Genomic DNA, 26,890 nt, shown 5'->3' with positions numbered 1-26,890 from the left:
ATGAATTTCTTCAGAGAGTTGTGCTTGTGAATAAGGAATTGTCAGGATACTGGGGTCACTGCTGTTTCTCTACTCCCCTCCCATGTGCTTTATGGGAATGTTTAGAGATGAAGATAAATGCACCCAGCCTCATTCCTCCTCCTCTCATTCTGTCATTCTCTTTATCAACTTGGCTGCTGTGTCTGCAGCCAGAAACTATCTGTGCATATTTTTCTGCCTGCTTTCTGTGTTGTTCCTTAATCACTGCTCTGGCAGTGCAACAGTATGGTATGGTCACATAAGCAAGCTATAACTTGGAAGGGAGGGAAAGAGTGAAATGTAAATCTAAAAATATTTTGCACCTGGGTGGTTTTTGGATTTTGCCTGAGAAGCAAGGGGTTTTATCACAGTGTAGCCCTCCCTTCTTTCTCACTAGAAGTCTAAATATGTTTTTCTGCAAACATATTCCGGAGTACCTGTGAAACATATCTTGTTCATATTTTTTCATGCCTGCCCCTTTCACTAGCCTAAGATATAAATTAGCACTGTCAAGTGACTGAAGATCTCATAAATAAGTAGTCATTTTAACTTCTAACAGATCATCCATTGATTCAGTGTAAATAGATTTATCTCTTGGAGTGTCTTGGTATTTTGTGAGAAGCTTGAATTGAAGCAGTAATTCTGCTTACGTATGATACTTAAGAATAGTTACATATTCAATCTTCCTGCTAAAGGAGAAGACAGCTTTTTTCCTTCATTCATCAAAAAGTTGATATTCATCATTCTCTTAAATTTATGAGCCTTATTGGTGATTTGTGTGACAAAATAAGGTAATGGTGTTGAGCCTTAGCCCTACGTTTTTGCACAGTTGGGTGCAGCCTGACACAGTACCAGTGGCACTGAAGATATTTTGATAAGGTATGCTGACTGAGCTATACTGGTTGCGTTTATCAGGGCTCAGAAGCATAATAGTTTGTCTCCTAGTGCTCTCAGCATGCAACAGCTCCTGTTTCCAGTCAGCCAAAGTTATTTTCTAGCACTTATCATTAGCTAAGGTGATAGTGAAACCACAAATGGCAACTTGACAACACAAAATTAATTAAGAACTGACTCCCGTATCAGAAAGCTCTTTCAAGGGCAGCAGTAACCCGTTTTTATGATGAGCAATACAGCAATAGGTCTTGCTCTTAGCCTGTTTGTGTTTGGCTGTGCATTTGTGCAGCTGTATGTGCTTCCATGCAGCTTGGAATACTGAAGCATTCTTGATTATATGTGCAGCTCATGTGCATAAACAAATGCACAAAGGTCAGGAACTTCTCTGACCCACCTCCTAGGTGTCTTCATTACCCCAGGGTTTCCTATGTGAAAGGGGTTAGAGCTATTGTCAAAGCACATGAATTCCAGAGCTTGGGAAAGTTGTGGTTTGGGACTATAATTTTTCTCAGAACCCCAGAAATTCTGGGCATTGTAGCCCAGTAAAACAAGCATGATGCTAAACTGCATAATTAATGTCATTTAACACCACTTTAATTGCCATGGTACCATCCTATGGAATCCTGGGATTTGTAGTTTGTTGTGGCACCAGAGCTCTCTGAGAGAGAAGGCTAAATATGTCACAAAATTACAGATCACAGAATTCAGGGACGTAGCTAGGATTTTGGGAAGGGGGGGGTCCAGACTAAGTGCCACCATTATAATGGGGCTTGAGTGTGCCGGCGCAGCAGCACACACCATTCATTTTTCTAATGGAAGGGGGGGGGTCCGGACCCCAAGAACCCCCTCCTTGGCTACATCCCTGCAGAATTCCATCCCATTGAGCTATGGCAGTTAAAGCAGTGTCAAAATGTGTTATTTCTGCAGTGAAGATACAGCCCATGTTTTTTGAAGTTCTGATTTAAATGTTCAGTCAGAAGCTGTGTTGCTCATCCGTTTCTTGAATTCTGCCTGGGTTGCCTTGGGTAATAGCTCTTCATCACTTCCTTATTACCTGTTATATTTCTCTCACTTATTTCTGCTGAGCCTAAAATACCAGCAGAGGTTGGTTTAGGACTCACCTTGCTCCCCTATGGAGTGTTTCCAAATCTACTACCTTTTTTTCCATTTATCTCTAAATAATAATAATAATAATAAAATTTTTATTTATACCCCGCCCTTCCGAATGATCAGGGCGGCTAACAAAATGCACCGAAGCGCAGACAGAATACAGAATTAAAAACATACACAACAATATCAATCCATAAAAACAATAAAAAAAAACCCATTAGCCCAACCTCACGGCCACGAGAGAGGAGGGAGGCCCACAGGATGTGTTTAGTCGGGGAATGCCTGATTAAATAGGAAGGTTTTTAGGCCCTTCCTAAATTGGGCCAGGGTGGTGGATGAGCGGAGCTCCGTGGGCAGCGTGTTCCAGAGGGCTGGGGCAGCTATGGAAAAAGATCTTCTGGCCGTAGCAGCCAACCTAGCCCCAGGCACCTTCAGGAGTTGCTGCCCGGATGTTCTGAGGGTGCGAGGCGGAGTGTACGGGGAGAGGCGGTCCTTCAGGAATCCTGGACCCAAGCCATTTAGGGCTTTATAGGTAATAACCAACACCTTATATTGTGCTCGGAAGCGGATGGGCAGCCAATGGAGATCTTTAAGCACGGGTGTTATATGGCTGGTCCTGGGAGCACCAGTGACCAGCCGTGCTGCCATGTTCTGCACCAGTTGCAGCTTCCGAGTTAGGTATAAGGGTTGCCCCATGTAGAGTACATTACAGAAATCCAGTCTCGAAGTTACCAGAGCGTGTACAACAGTTTCAAGGTCCCTCTGGGCCAGGTATGGGCGCAGCTGACGAATCAGCCGAAGCTGATGACAGGTACTCTTGACTGTCGCATTCACCTGAGCAGTCAGGTGAAGGGAAGAGTCAAGAAGCACCCCCAGACTGCGCACGGAGTCCTTCACGGGGAGCGTGACCCCATTCAGGACAGGTGGAACCACCGTCATTCCTGGACCAGTGGAACCTATCACTAGTACCTCCGTCTTCTCTGGATTAAGCTTGAGTCGGTTTTCCCTCATCCAGCCCATTACTGACTCCAGACAGGCCACAAGAGGAGAGACGCCATCCCCGGTCACTGCATCAGTCGGAGACATAGAGAAAATGATTTGGGTGTCATCAGCGTACTGATAACCCCGCGCCCCATGTCTCCGGATGATCTCTCCCAGCGGTTTCATGTAAATGTTAAATAGCATGGGGGACAGAATGGCTCCTTGAGGGACCCCAGTTTTAAGGGCCCGCTCACTGGAGCACACGTCCCCCAGCTGCACCATCTGGGACCTCCCAGAGAGGTAGGAGCGGAACCACTGGAGCGCAGTGCCCCCAATTCCCACCTCAGCCAGGCGCCCCAGAAGGATACCATGGTCTATGGTATCGAAAGCCGCTGAGATGTCCAAGAGCACCAACAGGGACACGCTTCCCCTGTCAATGCCCAGACGGAGATCATCGACCAAGGCGACCATGGCCGTCTCAACCCCGTGACCCGCCCGGAAGCCAGTTTGAAATGGGTCCAGATAATCCGTTTCATTCAAGACCGCCTGAAGCTGAATCGCAACCGCCCTCTCAATCACCTTCCCCAAGAATGGTAGCAGCGACACCGGCCGATAATTATTATGAACCAGGGGGTCAAGGGAGGGCTTTTTTAGGATCGGTCTTACTATGGCCAATTTAAGATCCGATGGAAATCGCCCGTCCCTGAAAGATGTATTAATTATCCGGCGTAACAAAAGTGTCACCGCCGGTCCCCCCTGGGCCGCTAACCATGAGGGACAGGGATCAAGAGAGCAGGTTGTTTTCCGAACACTTCCGAGGATCTTGTCCACATCCTCGGTACTCACCGACTCAAACTGATCCAGAATAATACAGTCCACGGAGGCTCCGGACACTTCTACCCTAGGTTCTGCGATAATGTCGGCGTTCAGACCTTCGCTTATACGAGAAGTTTTATCCACGAAAAAGTCATTAAACAAGTCACAGCAGGCCTTAGAAGGTTCAAGGATCTGGTTCAGGGCGGGAGGGAGCTGAGTTAGCTCCCTGACCACCCTGAACAACTCTGCTGGACGTGACTCCGCGGACGCAATGCGAGCACCATAGAACGAATTCTTTGTTGCTCGTATTGCCTCTCCGTAGTCCTCTAACAGTCGGTCTAGGAGAGTCTTGTCGCTTAAGCGAAGGTGTTTCCGCCAACGGTACTCTAGCCGTCGCAGAGCCCGTTTCCTCGCCCGGAGATCTTCCGTATACCAGGGCTTGCGTTTGGAAGCGGGCCTGAGAGGGCGCTTGGGAGCGATTCTGTGTATAGCCCCAGAAAGACCGGCATTCCAGATGCCAGTAAGGGCATCAACAGAGTCGTCGTCATTTCCAACCGTGAGCCCCTCTAAGGCTTCTTGGAACCTCTCAGGTTCCATCAGCCTTCGAGGGTGGACCATCCTAATTGGTCCACCACCCCCGGGGGGGATCTGGGTAGAAGCCTTGATTATCACCTCTACCAGGAAATGATCCGTCCATGACAAGGGGGAAATATCAGCTATTTCCACCCACGGATTTTCCGTCTCCGAGCAGAAGACCAAATCGAGGGTATTACCCGCACAGTGCGTAGGACCCTGTATCAGCTGGGACAGGCCCATGGCCGCCATGGTCTCCATGAATTCCCGAGCCGCACCAGATGGAACAGAGCTGGCTGTGAGGGAGATGTTGAAGTCACCCAGGACAAGAAGCCTGGGCGTCTCCAACATCAGCTCAGCAACCAGCTGTGTCAGCTCGTTAAGGGAGTCCGCTAATGCACGGGGTGGCCGATACACTAACAGAATCCCTAGACTGTCCCTAGCCTTTAGGGTCAGGTAAATACACTCGATATAGGTGGTCTGTCGGAGGTGGTTCCTGGTGAGGGACACGGTGTTCCTATGTACCAAGGCCACACACCCCCCCCGCCCACCTAACCTGCGCTGGTCCTTCACCGAGTACCCGGCAGGCAGGGCCTGAGCCCACACAGCATCCCCTTCAGGCCCCAGCCAGGTCTCGGTGATGCAAGCCAGGTCACACTTAGAGTCCTCCAGGAGGTCATGGAGGATGTGGGTCTTGTTATTAATAGACCTGGCATTGCACAGGAGCAGCGACAGGGTTTGTGGCACGGCTGGAATGACCCTCAGGTCCTTCAGGTTGGGAGGGGGACAGGAAGGCGAGATAGGTATGATGCATCTATCCCGTCTTCCCCTGAAACGAAAGTCCCTTCTCCCACCGCCATACCTCCCCCTGCCCCGCACAACCTCAATTGGGTCTCCGCCCACCAAGGTGTTGTCCCCGGCCCAGGCATCCCCCGCATCCCTATCCCTCCCCCACCCTCCTATGGCTGTTAATGGAGCAGGGGCTAGCCACTGTAGGCATCCCCTGTTCCTAAGGCTATTCTAGCCTCCTGCACCCGCTGAGGCTGCGCAACTGCGCAGATGCGCAGCGGTGGAGTTCCCAAAGTCCGTAGGCGGCACTCCCGGGGGCGATGCGCAGCTGCGCACCTCGAAAGACCCCGGGAGGAGGCCGTCCGGCGAGGGCACAGTCCCAGCAGCAGCAGCGTCGGCGGCGTCGGTGGCACCTAGTGCGAGGAGGCAGAGGGGGGCGTGTCCGGGTGGGCCGGTTTCCCGGCTTTTGTACCCGCTGCTCTCACCAGCGGGCTCCTCCCAGACTTCCCCCAGGTATGTTAAAGGGCCCCCGCTCGCACCTGGCCGCCAAACGCCAAGGCCGGGGCGAGCCCAGAGTCTTAAAGGGTCCCTGGCCACGGAGTTCCCAAAGTCCGTAGGCGGCACTCCCGGGGGCGATGCGCAGCTGCGCACCTCGAAAGACCCCGGGAGGAGGCCGTCCGGCGAGGGCACAGTCCCAGCAGCAGCAGCGTCGGCGGCGTCGGTGGCACCTAGTGTGAGGAGGCAGAGGGGGGCGTGTCCGGGTGGGCCGGTTTCCCGGCTTTTGTACCCGCTGCTCTCACCAGCGGGCTCCTCCCAGACTTCCCCCAGGTGTGTTAAAGGGCCCCCGCTCGCACCTGGCCGCCAAACGCCAAGGCCGGGGCGAGCCCAGAGTCTTAAAGGGTCCCTGGCCACGGAGTTCCCAAAGTCCGTAGGCGGCACTCCCGGGGGCGATGCGCAGCTGCGCACCTCGAAAGACCCCGGGAGGAGGCCGTCCGGCGAGGGCACAGTCCCAGCAGCAGCAGCGTCGGCGGCGTCGGTGGCACCTAGTGCGAGGAGGCAGAGGGGGGCGTGTCCGGGTGGGCCGGTTTCCCGGCTTTTGTACCCGCTGCTCTCACCAGCGGGCTCCTCCCAGACTTCCCCCAGGTGTGTTAAAGGGCCCCCACTACATTGCAATAGATTGTAAGCCTGTGGGCAGGGAACTGTCTGTTATCCCCTCTATTGTAAACCGCTCAGATTCCCAGTGATTGGGCGGTATATAAATAAAACCTATTATTATTATTATTATTAATATCCAGACTCTGTATATATTTAGTGAAATATTACTACTAAATTGAAATATACAGACCTGGCCTAAATCCTGTTTTAGTCTAGATTAGTTTTTTTCATTATTATTTGTTATAATGTATGTTTTTATGTATGTTATAAGAATATATGCACTATTGTAAATATTATTTTAAACCAATAAACTTCAATTAAAAAAATAAAGATTACATGCCATAGGTAGAGAGGCTGTACCATAATTTTTCTCAAATATTTTCACTTAAATTTATGAACTATTGTTGTTCAGCATCTTCTAAGGAAAAATGCACCTCTATAGCTTTATTGAATTTCAAGACATAATATGTTATGGATTGACTATGCAACCCAACAAAAGACTGTATAGATTAAGCACAATAAACACTCATCCAACAGGCAGTTTCACAAGGATTATTTTAGGGTGTCTATCTAAAGCACCAAATTTCTACAAAGTTTATAAGAATTATCTTGTTGGATGATACAAACTATTCACCTAAAATATACATGTAGCTCTAACAGTGACCAGCAAGTTGAGATAATCAAAACAAGGGACTGTTGTTTGTCCCACCATCTAGTGATCAGGTATTTCTGCCCTGGGTTCATAAAGGCTTCATTCCTTGCTCTGGTAGCTAATAGCAACTGACAAATTCCAATGTATTTGTCCAATGAATTGTAACCTGTTGGTAAATACCATGTTAAAGCTGCACCAGTTCAGCTTGCATTGTACTCTGCTATAGTAACATTCCTTCCACTGAAGATTTAAAGGAAGTATTTGAAATTGCACTCAGCATTCTCAAAAGTTATTAGCACACCCTGTTGACAACAATCTGAAAAGGCTAAAGATTTGCCTCCGTGAAGAATGTTTACAATTTTTAGTAGCAAAAACAAACATTCATATGATAAGCTTGAATTCCAGTGTCACCAACTTTTCATTTTGCAATTTTCTCAGCAGTTTCCTTGGCAATACATAGCATCTTTCCAGAAGATAGGCTGTGTTTGGCCTTGGTGAAAAATGTTAGAAAGCAGTGACATGTTCATTCGCTGTCTGAGGTCCCAGTTCCAAGGATTCTTTTCTCACGAAATCCAGATAAGAAGTAAAGAGAAAGTGGTTAAAACTGTGTTCGGTTTTAATTAACAAGCTTCATTATGGAGGAAGACAATGAACAATTTTCTCGATTTTTGACTTCAGCTTATATCCTGGTTTTGAGTATGCAACCCAGCTTCCATGTCATACATTAAAATACAAACATGAGTTTGCAGGAATCAACTAACTATTAATAACAAATATACTCAGTTAATCAGTATGCCATTCAGGAAGAAACGTACAAAACTTGTGTTGCTTGATTGTTACTTAAGCTAATTACTTGCTAATTCGCTTACTTGCTGTTCACCGCTATGATGTTTGGAATAGCGGTATATAAATAAAACAAATTATTATTATTATTATTATTATTATTATTATTACCACGGCAGTTAAAGTGGAATCATAGCACTATAAATGTAAAGTGTGAAAGGGCCGTTGCTCTAGAATTTACTGGTGCAGAACAGTCCTTGTGGTGAGAGGAGACAGGGAAGGTTCCACAGTGGAGGTACAGCTATTGCCTGAGTCCTGTTGGCTGACACCACCTGGCTACGAACAGCCATTCCTGCTATTTTTATTTGTCCCCTATTGCTGCCAAATGAAGGGAATTAACTCCAGAAGGCTGGCAGGGTTTCTAGCTCTGTTCGAGGGCATGTGGAAGTAATAACTGGTTTTAGGAGCCTGCATATCTTCAGCCAACTTGACATGCCCCCAAACCACTTCTGATTAAGTGTGCCTGGTGAGGTAGCAGTGACTTTTGAAACCTTCCTTTTGCCTCCCCATACTTGCTTTTTCCTGTCATCAGAACATGTAGCTTTCTCCCAGAACAACTTAAGATAGTGGAGTTCCTGCATCAGAATATAGACAGAGAGAAACATTTACAGCATATTTTCTTCCTTCCTTCCTTCCTTCCTTCCTTCCTTCCTTCCTTCCTTCCCTCCCTCCCTCTCTTCTTCCCCTGAAAGACTTCCAGAGAACATAGGACATTGCAGAGTACATAGCTCATACCCATGCTGTTCTCCTTTTGAACAGGGCTGAAATGATGATGATGATGACGACGACGATGATGATGATGATTGTTTTGTTTTTAATTGTATATCACCTTTCTCCAGAGCAGAACCCACAACAGTCCCAATGAAAGTACATTTTAAAAACCTTCATAAAAATTTAAAACACAATTAAAAATCCACACATTAAATAAAATCATTTAAAAACAAACAAAAGTTTTAAAAATAAATAAAACACAACTTAAACAAAAAGGCCTTTGCTTGCTAGTGAAAGGAAAGCAGGAATGGAGCTAGATTAGCCTCCCTGCTATGAGCCTTCCTCACATATGAAATATGTGGGGAAACAACTGGCCCTTGTCCTAATAACCTGTATCAGTTGTGTATCCTATTTACTTGCTAGAGGTGATTAACACTCAAAGGGAGCCAATAAAAAAGCAATGGTGAAATGTAGCTATATTTGGAAGTGGAGATATGCAATCAAACAAAAATCATTGTCATTATTATTCATTGCTGCTTAAGTGCTGTGAAGGTGAATTTGCTTACAGCCTCTGAAATAAGGACTCTTCATTTTCCAGTAAGGAACTGATCATCACTCATTGGAACAAATCTATTCCAAGATATTTCTTTTTAAAAAAGAAAACCAAGTAGCAGTACATTCTGCACTAGATTTACACAAAGACAGCCCTGTACTTTAAAATGAGTAGAACCCAAGAAGGAGACCCATAAGATAATTCAAAGTTGTGAGATGAATTGTTTTATTTTGCCATATTGTTGTGTCATGTTTGTACATAGTTGTTTACTTACACTATAACAATTCAAAATGGGGGGGGGGGGGTGGAAACAAATAGCAGTGATAACTCTTAACTGAGATATTTAAGGTGGAAATTGTTTCTCCTACAGAAGTAGCTTTCCAATAGCACACCTTACTGTAGTACAAAAAATAATAATAATATCTAAACTCCGTCCTGCAGTACAAGCTCTACTGGACTCAAAACATACCATCCCAGCTTTCAAAACTTCACTGGCTTCCTCATCATGTAACAAGCATGCAGGGGAAAGAGTGTGACCATAGTCACAGCATCTACAGTTAGGTTGTGATGGTATAAGAAATGTGTATAGACATAAACTGACACACACACACCCCGCTCCCTTATAGCCATAGGCAGAGAATCACAACATTACTAGATTACAATAGCTCTCTACTTGTTTGTTTGACAAAGACTTGGGGCCCACTCATTTGGGTTCACTTCCTGAACAAGACTTGAAGCTCATTATCTTTTGTGTTTCTTTGGCAAAATTCATAGACTCTTAGTATGTTAGTGTTGAAGGGGACATCAAGGACCATTTAGTCCAACTCACTTCCATGCAAGAATACACAGCTAAAGTGCTCCTGAAAGATGCCCATCCAACTTCTGCTTAAAGACTTCCAGAGATGGAGAATCTACCACCTCCAGAGACTGACTATCCTATGGTTAAAGAGTTCTAACAGTAAATAAGTACTTCATGTTGTTTAGGTGGAATCTCTTTTCCTATCATTTTAATCCGTTGATTAATGTTTTAGCCTTTGGGAGGAGCAACAGATATGCTCGTAACATCAGATGTATCAGGGCTGGGGAATGCATCAATGTAGTGTGGACATCATTCTCCGTTTTTATTTTTTATTTTTTGGCAGGATTTTTGTAAAACTAAACTATTACTGCCATGTTATATTGAACTCAAGAGAACTTTGGACAGAAAATGAATAAAGCAAATGATATGAGCAAGGAAACTGTTTTCTGTGTAGGTTCATGCTATTAGGAAATCAGTTGGTCACAGCACAAAATTGTATCTACTCTGGATTTCTAATTAAAGTTTTAATGCTATTGCAAATTATTTGTGCCTTGAATTCAAAATATACAAATATTGCATGGGCATTCTCTGCTCTACAGAGCTTTTTCTTAAGAACTTTTTTCAGCAGGCCTTCTAAGAAATTTGTTTTAATTTTCTGCCTCCCTCACAGGGTGAATGTTCCCAGAAGTGCCATGACATCTTTGTGCTGGAGACTGTCTGTGTGGCTTGGTTTTCCTTCGAATTCGTCTTGCGCTCCATTCAAGCAGAGAGCAAGTGCGCCTTCTTGAAGACCCCACTCAACATTATAGACATCATGGCCATCTTGCCTTTCTACATCTCTTTGATTATAGATTTGGCCTCTACCAAAAATAGTGACAAGCCTGGAGGCAGTGTTGGAAACAAGTATCTAGAGAGAGTGGGCCTGGTCCTCCGCACTTTGAGAGCCCTTCGTATTCTGTATGTCATGCGGTTAGCACGGCATTCACTGGGGCTGCAGACCCTGGGGCTTACTGTGCGCCGTTGCACACGGGAATTTGGACTCCTCCTCCTTTTCCTTTGTGTTGCTATGGCACTTTTTTCTCCACTGGTTTATCTAGCAGAGAGTGAAATGGGAGCCAAACATGAATTCACCAGTGTTCCCAGTAGTTACTGGTGGGCTGTAATATCCATGACGACTGTTGGCTATGGTGACATGGTGCCTCGTAGCATTCCAGGACAAGTGGTGGCTCTGAGCAGTATCCTGAGTGGCATTTTGCTTATGGCTTTCCCTGTTACTTCCATCTTCCATACTTTTTCCCGCTCCTACATAGAACTTAAAGAGGAACAGCAGCGAGCCGCTAGCAGGCAGCTTTATCAGGCAGAAAGCAAAATCCCAAATGATGACAGCTCCCAAGAAGGAGATTCCACATGTCAAGAAGAGATAGATGGGGAGAGGATTCAACCTGAGACAGAAAAGGACACTAAAGATTGCTGATTTAAAACTAATTAAAGTCTTCCTGGAACAGCATGGAAAAAGAGAGCAACGAGATATTTACATATCAGAAGCAATCACTAAACCATTCAAATTATGGTAGTAGGTCACACAGAATGAAGGAGAGAGACCAGTTATTGAGCAATGATTTAAGTGATTAGTGGAGGTATTTAAATAAAACTGAGGACAATTCAGCTTTCAGCATCTTTAGAATACAAGAAGATTATACAGGAGTGAAAACGTTGCTGTTTGGTTTTTTAAAAACAGCTGTTTTAAGACAAGTTTCCACTGTGTACATGGGTGAAAATAACACTGCTAAAGTATTTTCTTTTCTTTTAAAAAGAAAAGTGCCCTGGGTACATGGAGTATAAATGAGACTGGAGCAAAGAGTAGACTGCACAAGAGAATGTCCTTCCCAAAAAGCTGTACCAGCAACTGATTCATGTTGCACACTCTCATGAAGTAGTCACAAAAACTGTAAAGGGTGCATTTGGAAGCACAGGGATAAAGGGCCTTTTCTAGCTAACTAACAAAACCATCCCTAGTTTACCTCTGTTGTAGTTTTTTCTTCAATAAAAACAAATCAATAACCACAATTTTGGCTGCCTGCTGACAGGCCTGACGTGCGCTTTAGCTCTTTATGCATTATTTAGTGAACATGCAGATTTGCCACAGTAAGCTTTTGCATCCTAGCCTGGATGAAAAACATATACAGTCTTTGCTAAGGTTTGAATGTACATTATTTTAAAATGACATTATTGCAATTATTCTTTCAGCATTATATAGTATCCTCTTGCCCCCATGGCCAGTAAAAAGAGCACCTTTAAGGAAAATCAGTGGCTATCTGAAGGATGATACCCAGTGTGCTCCAGTCCCACAGCAACTAAAAGCAGGGTTTGGCTTTTTTTTTTTTTTTTCTCTTGGGGGAGATGGGAAAGGTGCTCTTGTCTCACTTCATTCCCAGACAAAAGAAACACTGAGCTGATGCTACTTACAGTAAAAGACAAGAGCATGCGTAAGTGATACAAAAGCAAGCTGCACACACAGAGATCTCAATATGCAAAAGTTGAATTCTGGGCATTTGCAAAGATGCACAAAGAAGAGGAAGCACAAGTCACTTTCACTTCCTGTTTCCCCAATACAGGTATTATATTACGAATAAATCTGCTCTTAAGATGGAGAATAAAATCTCTACAGGCAGCTTCATTCTACAGGTATACAAGATGTAGTCACCAGTAGGCTTTGTTCTGCTCCCAAACATTTGGCTACATTTGGAGCATGCACACAACCTCTTTGCTGCATCAGTCGGTTGGACTTATGGCCTATCAGCTCCCTTTTAACTCTGTGATGCTATGATTCATGGCTGACCTATGAAATGTATTTCTCAGAAGAATGAGAACTACAGAGGAGTCGCTGCCAGAAATGTGCAAATCATGCAGTTATGCCCTTCCTAAAGTGAGATAGGGATTGGTCACAGCTAACTGTAGTGAGCCTCTGTTCCCACTATCCAAATAAAAATAAGTGCTTCAGATCAGAGCCACCACCCAGAAGGATTCTAGTGGAAGAGAAGCACGGTAAGGCTGATGTCCAAATTCATTTCTGACTTGCAAGATCATGACAAAGTGGCTTCTTCCAATTCATTTTGGGGAGGGGGGGATGCTGGGGGTAAAATTGCTGCATTTAAACAATGCTGCTATCATATAAGGATAACCAGATTATTTTAAACAAAGCTTTTAACTGCTATTTCCCGTTTTTTCTTCTTCTTACATGTTCCAAAACATTTGAAAATAAAAATATAGAAAATAAAGTTCTTGAGACACAGAATCCAAATCTCCTTTTTGTTCTTATTAAACCCCATTCTGTCATACGTGAACAAAACTCACTATTTCATGTGCATCTGCTGCCTCCAGAGATGTAGCTGCTTTCATTTAATGTGTATGAAAGCTCAACGTATGAAACAGAATCTTTCAACAGAGAATTATTGTTGGTATATGCATCCTGCCCTCCAGATGTTGAATTTCAATTCCCACAGCCCCTTACTATATGCTGATAGTTGTATCCTAATACCATATACAACATTCCCCATCTTCATGCCTGGCTTTAGAAACAGCAATATGATGCTTCCTCTGCAATTTGGAAAATACAGCAGAATGTTGATATGTATATGGGTTTTGTAACCTGATTAATCCAGAATTCCAGCATAGAAAAGTTGAGATAGCCCAGCATGAAACATCTTCCTTCACCAAGGCAAGTTTCCTCTTTAAAGGCATCTTCTGCTTGAAAGTTTGTGCTGGCCAAGGTCAGCTGGAGTTAAAATTGCTCATCAACAGTGAGCACCTAAATAGCAGATTAAGCAGAAACACACATCATCTGGTCAGTCTTTTGAACGACATTTTTTTTTAATTTATGAATTTAAATCTATACAAATTAGTTAACGTATATATGCAAAACCATGCCCTCCCCGTTTTTTGGCAATGTTTATGTCACAACCCTATACAACCTACAATGAGCTCTCTATATATTTTCCCCAGAATCATTTTGGCCAACCTTATGCCACATCAGACACCCCAATTCCTGCTTTTGTGTCTGTATATCTTCCACATGACTGGGATCAACTAACATAGTAGGAACATTGGCTTGGTATCCTGTTGAGCAGTTACAAATGTGTAAACTGGATTTATACATTAGTAACTGTTCAGTATTCATGTTTATCATCATGGCACCATTGTCACAAATGCTCCCACAAATTTATCTTAACATCCAGCAACTGCTCTGAAAAAAGGGAGTCAGTTCTGCTGGTGACGGGGGCTCAACAAGATGACATTTCCAGCCCCTTCCCACCAACAATCTGTGGTGTGACAATCATAAATAAGTTCCCTGTCACAGCTTCCCATCCCACTGCAGACTGCTTGTGGGAAGGGGCTGGAAGTATCATCCTGTTGTTCCCCAATCTCCAGCAGAAGAGACTTCTGTCGTCCAGTGCAATTACCAGCTGTTAAAGGTAGCTTTGGAGAGTTGTGCCGAGACACAATGTATATTTGTGTATCTGTAACTATGTCCATGATCTTGTAGGATCTTGGCCATGGCCGTGGTGGTGTTGATGATGATTTCTTACCTGCTCCTCACGATGGATCGAGGCAATGAGCAACAGATTAAAATACAACACATAACATCAGTTTAAAAATACACATAATATCTGTTTAAAAGAACATATAAGACTATCAAAACAATCAGTCCATACTTTAAAATTGATAATTTAAAAATCATCTGGTTAGGCCTGCTAAAGAGACTAGTCTTTAATGCTGTTTTAAATTCTGACAGTACATTCAGCTGTCAAATCTCTTCTGGTAGATTGGCTCTTGTGGTCTCTTCCAATTCTATGATTCCACAGTCTAGGAACTGAAGAAAAAGTCTTTTTGGTGACAGCTGCCAACCTAGACCTGCAATAAATGTCAGCCAGAGGACCTGAGTATATGGGGCAAATTATATGGGAGGAGGCAAGCCCCTAGGTAACCCAGTCCCAAACCATGTAGGGCTTTAAACTATCACTTTGTACCTTGCCCAAAAACTAATTGGCAACCAGTGGAGTGATTTTAATACTGGTGCTCCTAGATATACAGTGGGCTCTTGGTATCCACTGGGGTTTGGTTCTGGGGCCCCTGTGGATATCAAAATCTGTGAATGCTCAAGTCTCATTAAATACAATGACAGAGTAAAATGCCAATCCCTTATATAAAATGGCAAAGTCAAGGCTTCCTTTTTGAAATTTATTTTAAAATTATTTTCAACCTGTGGATACTTGAATCCATGGATAAAAGAATCAGTGGATATGGGGGGGGGGGGGGCTGAATGTACCAGTAACCAATCTGGCTGCTATCTTCTGAACTAATTGAAGTTTCCAAACTTGGTACAGAGGTAGTCCAATGTACAGTGCATTGCAGAAATTCAGACCTGAGGTTTCCAGCATGTGCACTCCCATCTTTCAATCCACTAGCTCTAGGAAAGGATGCAGCTAGCTTAACAACCAAAGCTGATAAGACACTCCTGTCCATCACATCTATCTGAACTATCATTTGGAGTGACAGATCTAGAAGCACTCCTATGAACCCAGTCTTTCAAGGAAAATGCAACCCCATCCGGTACTGGTTGAAACGCCTCCAAACCCAGGTTAGGATCCTTGAAAATTAAGTCTTGTCTGGATTCAAGTTCAGTTTGTTTTTCCTCATCTGTTACTTCATTCAGGCATTCGTTCAGAAGAGACACACTATCTTTAGCTGAAGCTGTTTTTGAAAGCATGGAAAAACTTATTTGGGTATCATCAGCATACTGATAGGACCCCACCTCATGCCTCCAGATGATCTTTCCCAGTAGGTGTTGAACAGCATTGAGTTAGAATGGCACTATGTGGTATGCCATATAGGGTTGTTGTTTTGGGGGGGAGGGTTTGAAGCGCGGTTGTTCTCATGCACCACCATCTGGAATCCACCTGAGAAATAGGACCAGAACTACAAGCACCATTCCTCCAATTCTCAAACCCCTCAGGAGTTCCAGAAGTATACCATGGTTGAAGGTATGGAATGCTGCTGAAATGTCAAAGAGCACTGGCAGGGACACATTCCCATCTCCTTCCATCAATACTCAAGCAAAGATCATCCACTAAGGTGACCAAAGCAGTCTCAACTCTGAATTTTGCTCCAAAGCAGGTTTGAAATGGGACTAGGTAATGCTTATCACCAAAGACTGTCTGAAGTTGGGAAGCAATTGCCTCTCAATCACCTTTGAGTTTTGTGCCTCAGTGGAGGCTTAAACTTGGATCTCTCAAGACCCAGGGCAACACCCTAACAACTACACTACTAGATTCTCTGGTATGAACAGCTGTGAGTCTCATTTATGATGGTCTTATCCTCTAGTGTTTGACAGTAATGATAGTTCCAGATATTACCTGAAATCATGTTAAATGCTGGCAGATCAAATGTAATGTGTGGCTGGTGACTTCCCAGCAATTCCAGAAACTATTCCAGGAACATTCTGATCATGGGAAGGGGAAAGGAGCTGTGTTCATGCATGGTTTGTGGTATGGGTGAAAGGAGAAACATCTTGTGTAAGTGGGTATCAGATACCTCTAAATGAAAATAATGAAATAATGCAACTACTGATATAACTAGGAGTTATGTTAATCTAGCACTCCAAGATGATTCTGGCTCAGTATTTTTTTTTTTTTTTTGAGGTTCTGAATCATAACACTGGCAACTTTCAGTCTACACGGGGGCCCTGATCATTCCTAGCAGCACAGGAGAACCTGACATTGCGCAAAACATATTTGTGCTAAAGCGGTATGCTACGATTGATATCAACTATTATATTATCAACTCCCTCTCAGTTTTTGGCATTATAGATACTTCTTTGATCACTTGCAGTGACACTAACTGGAAGGTCCCAGGAGTGCTTGGCATTATTGCTGCCACAGCCCACAATTTCTTAATGTTTTCCAGAACAAATTTGCTACTATGAGTCTACCCACATGTACACATGCAATTACTTCTTAAAGGTCAGTTAAGGTAGATTAATGTGCTGGAGTGGGATATTTGCCTTGTTTTTATATTTTGGTATAACTCCCCATCTCAGTTCAAGTAATGTTATAGTTAGGCTTGTCTTTGTTCTTCCATGACATACTTGCTGTTGCAAAAATTTAATAAAAGATTTTAATTTTTGTAGCATAATGACAGCAGCTGCCACCTTAATCCATGCACTACTATGCCAGGGTGAGGCTTAGATAATGGCAAGTAGTATAAACACCACTATCTCCATTGCATTCAGTGTTCTAGATAAAAGAAATGTCATTTCCCTGTTTTATATCCAAAACATGTTGGCTGGATTAAAACAACACTGTTGAAAATCAAGGGAAGCAAAACAGCCAGCCATGCTGCTTTGCAAACTCATTTTGTACTGGGCCATTTGAATCCTCAGCTTACCAACTTTGTGGAGAGCATGGCATCATACTTAGGATATAGGATTGGCTCACACTTCAAACTGCAGCATCAAATGAATTTGCCAGAAGCTCTAAAGGGATTCTAGTCCTTGGCCAGAGAGAAGGATTTAACAAATGAAACTAGGCTTAGAACTGCTGGAGATATGCTCCATGTAGTGTGGCAGAAGTCCTCTTCTCCTTTCAAAGGAAAATGTATATTCATACATTAGATATAAGTGAAGATTTTATCCTAAAATCAAAACATCTGCTGACTTTCCTGTAGAAAAGACAGCATTAAAAATAAAAACCTCAGAAGTGTTTCTAATACAAGATTCCAATCTCCAGAAAATACGGAATGTCAAAGACTCATTGATTTCAATAGGCCTCATGTATATCTTTATTTTGGATTAATGGTTCTGAACACAATTGTGAAGTATGGATTAAATTCAGTTTAGTCCTATTTAGAATAGGTTGATTGAAATGAGTGAAACTTGTTAGTCAAACTAGATGGGACTAACATTGGATTTAACCCCAATATTTATTTGCATAAATATATAATAACCCTCTTTATTTATACCCAAAAATGAGTGCAGTATTATAGAGCTGCAGCTGCCTTGAGAGAAAATAAGAACAGGCCTGCTGAAGTAGCTCAAAGATTCATCCCAACCAGAGATGGGAATTGGGTGACCCTCAAGGTGTGGTTACACTGCAACTTTACCCCCCTAGTGAGTACAACCAATGATGAGTCATGCTGAGAGTTGTAGTCCAACATTACCTGATTCCCATTTAGTCTAGATTCTAAACTACCATCTATAGGTGTGGATCAGTGAACAGGGAGGCCAGAATCCTGTTGATGTCTTATATAGGCTTCATATGTTCCCCTACCATTTAGATGTTTTAATGCAATGTAAAATATGTCTATTTGGTTCAGGGTTGTGGAAGCAGTGTTTCCACATGTGATGCCGCTATGGATGTGGAGGTAATAAATAATAATAATATGTTTTATTTATAGACCGCTATTCCGCAATGATCATAGCGGTGTACAGTAAAAATCTTAATGCAATACAAATACAAGGTGACAAAGGAGGGAGAAGTCTCGTCCTTCAGGCAGTCCCTGATGTTGCTGGGTCTGCCTGATGGCTCCCTCTGAGGCCGAGATGACAGTTGAGGAGGGAGGGGCCTCTTCCTTCAGACAGTCCCTGATGTTACTGGGTCTGCCTGATGGCTCCCTCTGAGGCCGAGATGACAGTTGAGGAGGGAGGGGCCTCTTCCTTCAGACAGTCCCTGATGTTACTGGGTCTGCCTGATGACTCCCTCTGAGGCCAAGATGACAGTTGAGGAGGGAGGGGCCTCTTCCTTCAGGCAGTCCAAGATATTGCTGGTCTGCCTGATGGCTCCCTCTGAGTTCGAGATGACAGTTGAGGAGGGAGGGGCCTCTTCGTTCAGACAGTCCCTGATGTTGCTGGGTCTGCCTGATGGCTCCCTCTGAGGCCGAGATGACAGTTGAGGAGGGAGGGGCCTCTTCCTTCAGACAGTCCCTGATGTTGCTGGGTCTGCCTGATCGCTCCCTCTGAGGCACACTTGGTTGTGTAAATATGTCATCCAACACACAGGGCTGTGTAGCACAACCTATGCATAACTGTGTGCCGAGATTTAAGTTATGCAACCCAAAATGTAGGCTCACAGCTGGTGAGTCTGAATCATGTTTTGTGGCACAGGCTTACTCAGTGATGCTTCACTAGAAAACCGATGCCCACACAAGTCAGTTGGCTTCATTGACAAAGCACCCATTAAACAATGAAACAGCAGTTCTGATGGTCTGTTTGCAAAGGAGTGTATTAGAATGCAAAGGAGATGTTGTTTAGAATATGAGAATGCTATCAACCCTATTTAGGTGTTCAGTAAGTATGCTGAATCAACATGGAAAGATAAAAACACTTTAGTCTTACCTTTTCCATTTCTAGTTCTGTTGTTCTCATGTGGGCGTGATAAGCCTGAACAAAAGAGCTTTTGCTATATGTCGAGCTCTGCTGTTCAGGCTCGTTGCTCTCCACATGAGAAGATCAACTGGAGACATAAGGGACAGTATTAATACTCTCTTTCCTTCAACTGCTAAGTCAACACACTTACTAAAGAACTGCATACCTCTCTTAAACTGGTGCAGAGTTTAATTTCATTTCATTTCCATTTATTATGACAAATAACCAGCACAACTAGTTCAAGGTCAACTCTGATAGTTAGGAGTATCTGCTCGACATCACCTGGCAGTCTGACATTCAATAAATAAAGTCTTTAAACAATAAAAATAAAGCTCCAATAAAAAGCACCCAGCACATCTCCCACATTAGGAAATCAGACAGTGGAGTTTATCAAATGGGAGGAATTTCTCTTAAATTCAAATATAAAGAAAGTGGGGCCAGAACGCATTCACTTAAAGTTGCTAGTTTAGTGCAATTATGTGAATGCGCATTGCGTTCAAACTGGCTTCCCGTTGCCCTAAAATAACATGTCATTGCCCGAATTTGCGTGTGGCAGTCTATCACGCAATAATGTGAAACCACATGATTGCGTTCAGACTGACTTCCCATTGCCCGAATTTGCGTGTAGTGGGTTATCATGCAATAACGTTAAACCCCATGATTGCATTCAGATTCCCTTTGGATTATTCAATTTCCCTTGTCTGATAAACTCCAGTGACTTCTGGCAGATCTGATGTGTGTTCATATGTATGTGCAAGTGTCTTTTCACACTCCATCACATACATCTGTTCCCTTGCCTACAACTCTGTGGGATGGTAACACAAATTATGATTTCTACTGACATATTAAATGAAGCTCCAAACAAAAGCCACTTCCTCCCCATCTTACATTTGAAAAGAGCAACAGCAAGAGTAAATGTGTACATAACTGGTTTATTTTTTTTAAATGAAACAATGCAACTGATAATCAAAATGAGTGCTCTTGAAATATTCCATACATTCAGTAAAGAGGTACATTTAAAATTTACTTACATCCCAACTCTGGTGTGATCACCATTTAAAGATTTCTCCCTATGGAAAAATATTTGCAATGTATTAAAGGACATGGGTCTTAATAACTAAGGTGCTCTTTTGATGTTCTCCCAGGTGTGTGAGAGCTGCATATATATGAGCAGCTCCCCTGTGGCTGAGAGAATGTTTTAGATGATGCATCCATGTGGGCAGAGGTCACAGGATCTTTTCACATAACAAAGCACTGTGCTGGGATCCCAAAGGAAATCTGCAGATGATTGGTCTCCCCACCCAGGCAGTTGGTAGCTGTGATCCCACTGGGATCAGTTGATGTTGGTCAAGATATAATAAATGGTGTAAATCTTAAAATAGTACTTGATTCTTCCCCTAAATGCCTTGTAATTTGAAATTCAACAAAGTTCACAAATATGTACTCCTGCTTTTTTAAAATGTCAGAAGTAAAAGTAGTACTTTTACACACAAGTCTACTGAATTTTCCTACAGCTTTTGCCGCCTCTAGTATCATGTTCAGAGATTACTTTCTGGAATACTCTCTTCAGAAGGGAATGTATAGATGGCACTCCAGAAAAAGGAAAACAGTACAAATTTTACTTTCAATGATACTTGTACAAGAAGACATGTGAGATACGTACAGGCTAAACAAATGCATTCAGCTTAATCCTGAACCTTTTTCAAATAATTGGGGGGAGTGCCCAATACAAAAATAAAATCCAGCATAGCAAGTTATTATAAGATATCCTGTTATACAAGCAGAAATACAATCCTAAATGCAGCAGCATACCAGGGAAATATAACAATTATGGAAATTTATAATTTAAAAGACAAATGCCCAGATGTTCAAACACAGCCAGAACATTTGTGAAAAGGAGAACAATTAAACATTCATATTCTGCCATGCCACATAAAATCAGCTTGGTAAGGTCACTTCAGGCATAAGTGAATAAGCAGGGGAGCCAATCAATAGCGTAAAGTCTGAGGTCAACCATAGCACTTCACACCAAGCTTTTAATAAAAGCAGCTTTCCTGAGGTTTTTCTTATATGCTATGAAGAAATCTACTACAAGCTTCTGTACAATGGAAGTAGCCTAACCTTTTACTGGTTGTAATAGATGGGCTAATTTCCTGCACTTTCAAGCTGCCAGACATGGAAGGTTTCACTCGTAGAAGGGAAAACCCAGCCAGTTTTGAGGTTTCTCTGTACTTAACAGATGAAGAATTTGGAAAGCCAAATGTACAGACACAGAAGACAAATGACAACTTCATAAAAATTAAACTAAAATGCTTGATAGGATTTCACTTTCTTACCATGATGAAATTGTCTCTTATGGACAAAGGAGATTTGGCACATCCAAATGCACCAGGCACAGAGAATGCCCAGCTGAAACAGGTTTTGTGGATCACATTTTCAGGCACACAAAGTAATTTATTCTTTGGAACAGTTTAGGGAAGGAGCACAATTTAACAGGGTGTCTGCTGTTGATCTGAAATGTCATCCCCATGCAGGATTTATAGTGAAAAAAATACATTAAACAATGAAGAATCTAAGTTTCTGAGCTACCACAGATTTCTTTTGAGGAAACATAACAGTTCCTGAAGCACAGCACGATTGTATGTTCACGTCATGGGGGTCAAAGCAAGCATTTCTTTTAGCAACTGTCCAAAAGCAAGGAGCTTGAAAAATGGAACAATTCAAGCTGTTCTTGCATTTAATTCCAGATCAAGTTCTCCGGAAACGATGTATGTAAGTCTGAAAGTGACAAAAACATTTTACTTACAGATTCGCCTTATCTCTCATCTATACTGCACAGAGATAATATAGATCACCACCCACTTTTTCATTCTTTCACCATCACAGCCATTGCCTATGGTACTTTTTAAAATTAAGCAAGCTGTGGTACTTCAGTGGGCTTACAGTTATGCTTCTCTTCCTCTCCAGTATTTGGCTACAGCAAACATTTTCCCCAGAACACAAAATGGCTTCATTTGGCATTAAATAATACTCAGATTTGTAGTTGTACTGATGGTCCATTGGTTAGTACTGCTAAAGCCCCTATCTGCCAAGACATTTTACTGTGTCCACAATGGGAAACACACAGCTAATCAACTTTACTGGGTTTTCCATCCAAGAAGTATACAGACATAAAACATATTGATGAGTCCCAGGTTACACACTTTCTGGTTTTACCACTTTCACATCACTGTTGTCATAAATCCATCACTGGTTCTTTTAACAATGCCTCTACAGGATTTTTCTGCTCCTTATATTCCTCCTCAGCCCTCTAATGAGCAGAGCTGTTTGAACAAGACAGCTACTACACTAGATATTAGACTTCTTCCTTTCTAGCTGTCTTAATACCAGTTAACCAGATGTTAACTTCTGATTTGTATTTTTCCACTGACCAGAGCATTACACATTACAAGCATTACTCATTTTAATATATATTCATTGATCACACTGGTCCAGCAGTGTGCAGGTATATATGTTAATAATACATTTACGCTGAACAAAATACATTTCTTTACATCATTTACAAACCCCTCTCTTCCCTAATTTCAGCATCCCCACCCTTGATCAACCATACCTATCATTTTAAAAAAAATGATCTTGCATTTTCACTTATGGTGAATATATTGCCTTCATCAGTCATATCTGAAATATAACACATTCCAAAACTACTCATGTACATATTTTATATAAATAGTTAAAGCTTCAGACAAAATACTCTGGTTCTTGTGACTGAGCTTTTTAAAAAAACAGCAATATCCAGCCCTTGTGATGCATACACATGCACAAATATAAAGTGAATCAAATTCATATATCCAAACATAGTGAAAAAGTAGGGGATGAGAGTCCTAAATATGAAAATCCATGTCAATGAGTATGCAACCCAAGGAAAGTAAATAATTAAAAGCAATGCCAGCTATGGTACCCTTATAGGTTTCCATGCATTTCCAACGTATCAGAAATGCCACAGTTAGAAGAAGTGAAGTTGCAAGCCTGGCTCCAAACATTTGGACTTATAGCTGCCTCCACTTTGTGCTTTAAAGTGCCTTTGTACTGGCTGGATGTGTCATGTGTGAGATTGGCTTCTGTGGGTAACAGCTGTAGAAGTAAACCTGCAACAGAATGGCCATATCCACAAAGACCTGAAGAAGTCCACAGATAGAGAATTGGAAGGGAGCCTGGTTCAGAAGGAAGTACACAGTCTTGAAGGTGTCACCGCTGGTCCACATCAGCACCATCTTAACACTTAAAAGGAAAAGAAAAGGAGGACATCTTTAAACAGGGGTGGAAATGGAAAAATGAGAAAAGAAACAGCTATATCAGAAAACTGCAGTATTGATCCTATTGAGTTAAGAATCAATGTTGGCAGAGTGGAAAGGGAACCAAAATTAAGTAATACTGATCACTAACATTTCTCGTCTGATACACCCTGTGACAGGTATGCCTTATAGTTGTCATAAGTCAAACTTGAGGGCACACAATAACAATAATAATTTGTCCGAGCCCATCGGACAATCAGACTGCATATACACAAAGATATTAACCAGTTACTCCAACTATATAAATAATTTATTAAAAGAAGTAGATGCACTTTGTTCAACTATTTCAGAGGCAGGAAAAGTGTGGACAAGGGGCCAAATGTACCCCACCCAGGAGATTTTAAAAATGCATCACAATGTCCGCAAATGACAGCTTGGGATTGTGGAGGGCATTTCCCACACATGCAACGGTCCCCTCTGGGGATCAGGAAAAAATGTATTACCCCCCCCCCCCCACCCCCAAAAAATAGTTTGCAAGTTTTCAAAAAGAAAACTTTCTTGCCCTCAAAATATCCTGTGGGCTTGTTTTGGGTCTCCAGGCCAATTTATGCCCAGAAAACATCTTTTTTGAAACAAGAAGTGAATTCTGTTCACTTCCTAGTGTTAAAAAAGTATCTCCTGGGCCTAAAATGACCCAGGAAGATCCAAAGACATGGTGAGAATGCCTACCAGATCCACACAGATTTCCCCCCCCCCTTTTTTTAAGACCATGTGTAGCAATGGAATAGCCCTCCCAGTTCTCCTGAGGGGCTCATGTGGTCCTTTAGCTTTTCACGGTTGCCCACCCCAATCTATTTCATCACTTAACATAAATTACAAACATGAGCCTAAAATACAATTAATATTTTGATTTTCTTCTCTTCTTCAGTACAAGAATAAAGAGAGGGAGCCTGAGATAGCTTCTATAATTTTTTTAAAAAATGTTTTCACTAATGCTCTCTCAGTAGTGAGAGTTAAAAACATTGCCTGTTTTAAGTGCCTCTAACTGTCTTAATGCATTATAAATAGACAGTGTTTTAATGGAATGATAAGCAATGCTCAGTAAAAGCTTTGGAGTTCATTGTCATAATAACCTAAGAGATATCATGCAGCATGTATGAAATATAATTGAAAGCAACAAGCATTTCAGGTCTTATTTTACAATTAATCAGGTGCAACGATGTGTGTGACACAATAGGGACAAGGCACACTATTTGTCCAATCAATGAGAGAGGAAAAGGAAGCAGTGATAGTTGTTAGATGGGGAAAAGTTTATACTGTGGTCAACAAAGATTTACAAAATATGAATGAGAGATGTGCAGCACAATCCCAGAGTAACAGAGAAATAAGCTCAACTGGATTCAATGGGCCTTAATGCATAGAAATACCCTCATTGTATCCCAGGCACAATGTTTAACCCAGAGCTTGAAGATAGCAAAGATAATTATCACAATTCCACATTAACTTTATATGAGACCGGATCAAGGCCACAAAATTTGGTTGTGTAGGGTGGGTGGGGGGAGGTCATGGACGGGGGGGATGCGTGGGCTGGGGAGGAAGGGGATGACATCATTCTGAGCGGAGCTCCTATTGAGGTTGTGTGGAGCAGGGGGAGGTATGGCGGTGGGAGGAGGGACTTGCGTTCCAGGGGAAGGCGAGATAGATGCCTCATATCCATCTCTCCTTCCGGTCCCCCTCCCAACCCAAGGGACCTGAGGGTCGCTCCAACCGTGCCACAAACCCTGTCGCTGCTCCTGTGCAATGCCAGATCAATCAACAACAAGACCCACATCCTCCACGACTTGTTGGAGGACCGAAATTGTGATCTGGCTTGCATTACCGAGACCTGGCTGGGGCCTGAAGGGGATGCAGTGTGGGCTCAGGCCCTGCCTGCCGGGTTCTCGGTGAAGGACCAGCCCAGGTTAGGTGGGCGGGGGGGGGGTGTGTGGCCTTGATACATAGGAACACCGTGTCCCTCACTAGGAACCACATTAGACAGACGTCCTATATCGAGTGTATTTACCTGACCCTTAAAGCTAGGGACAGTCTAGGGATTCTGTTGGTGTATCGGCCACCCCGTGCGCTAACGGACTCCCTTAACGAGCTGACACAGCTGGTCGCTGAACTGATGTTGGAGACGCCCAGGCTACTTGTCCTGGGCGACTTCAACATCTCTCTCATGGCCAGCTATGTTCCACCCGGTGCGGCTCGCGAATTCATGGACACCATGGCTGCCATGGGCCTGTCCCAGCTAATCCAGGGTCCTACGCATTGTGCGGGTAATACCCTCGATTTGGTCTTCTGTTCTGATGTGGAAAATCCGTGGGTGGAAATATCTGATATTTCCCCCTTGCCATGGACGGATCACTTCCTGGTTGAGGCGAAAATCAAGGTCTTCACCCAGATCCCTCCCGGGGGTGGTGGACCTATTAGGATGGTCCATCCTCGAAGGCTAATGGAACCTGGTCGGTTCCAGGAAGCCCTAGAGGGATACATGGTTGGAAGCGACGGCGATTCTGTTGATGCCCTGACTGGTATCTGGAATACCGGTCTCTCGAGGGCTATACACAGTATCGCTCCCAAGCGCCCTCTCAGACCCGCTTCCAAACGCAAGCCCTGGTACACGGAAGATCTCCGGGCAAGGAAGCGGGAGCTGCGACGGCTAGAGTACCGTTGGCGGAAACACCTTCGCTTAGACGACAAGACTCTCCTAGCCCAACGGTTAGAGGACTACGGAGAGGTGATACGAGCAGCAAAGAATTCGTTCTATGGTGCTCGTATCGCGTCCGCGGAGTCGCGTCCAGCAGAGTTGTTCAGGGTAGTCAGGGAGCTCACTCAGCTCCCTCCTGCCCTGAACCAGATCCTTGAACCTTCTAAGGCCTGCTGTGACTTATTTAATGACTTCTTCGTGGATAAAACTTCTCGTATAAGCGAAGGTCTTAACGCCGACATTCAGGCAGAACCTAACGTAGAGGCGTCCAGGGCCTCCGTGGACTTAGTTAAGCTGGATCAGTTCGAGTTGGTTAGTACCGAGGATGTGGACAAGATCCTCGGAAGCGTTCGGAAGACAACCTGCTCTCTCGATCCCTGTCCTTCGTGGTTAGCAGCCCAGGGGGGACCGGTTGTAACCTCATTGTTGCACCGGATAATTAATACATCTTTGAGGGAAGGGCAATTTCCATCTGTTCTCAAATTGGCCGTGGTAAAACCTTTGTTAAAAAAGCCCTCCCTCGACCCCCTGGTG

General features: G+C 43.4%; 2 protein-coding genes across 6 annotated transcripts in view; one reads left to right on the top strand and one right to left on the bottom strand.

The window, feature by feature from the left end:
- The window catches only part of LOC149317121 (voltage-gated potassium channel regulatory subunit KCNG2-like), a 94,893-nt gene extending 82,618 nt beyond the window's left edge, over nt 1-12,275 (top strand). For all 3 annotated transcript variants that reach the window (XM_089516895.1, XM_089516896.1, XM_089516897.1), the window contains exon 3: nt 10,565-12,275. In XM_089516895.1, the coding sequence (XP_089373021.1) occupies nt 10,565-11,368 (804 nt within the window). In that variant the 3' untranslated portion in view covers nt 11,369-12,275. The remainder of the gene's footprint in view (nt 1-10,564) is intronic.
- Nucleotides 12,276-19,450: 7,175 nt separating this feature from the next.
- The window catches only part of LOC149317120 (solute carrier family 66 member 2-like), a 102,630-nt gene continuing 95,190 nt past the window's right edge, over nt 19,451-26,890 (bottom strand). For all 3 annotated transcript variants that reach the window (XM_089516888.1, XM_089516887.1, XM_089516889.1), the window contains one exon: nt 19,451-23,593. In XM_089516888.1, coding sequence (XP_089373014.1) covers nt 23,386-23,593 — 208 coding nt within the window. In that variant the 3' untranslated portion in view covers nt 19,451-23,385. The remainder of the gene's footprint in view (nt 23,594-26,890) is intronic.

Source organism: Sceloporus occidentalis, unplaced genomic scaffold (assembly GCF_023333645.1).
Source record: "Sceloporus occidentalis isolate IW3139 unplaced genomic scaffold, rSceOcc1.0.p SCAF_3, whole genome shotgun sequence".
NCBI classification, from domain to species: Eukaryota; Metazoa; Chordata; class Lepidosauria; order Squamata; family Phrynosomatidae; genus Sceloporus; species Sceloporus occidentalis.
This window is presented reverse-complemented; position numbering and strand designations above follow the sequence as displayed.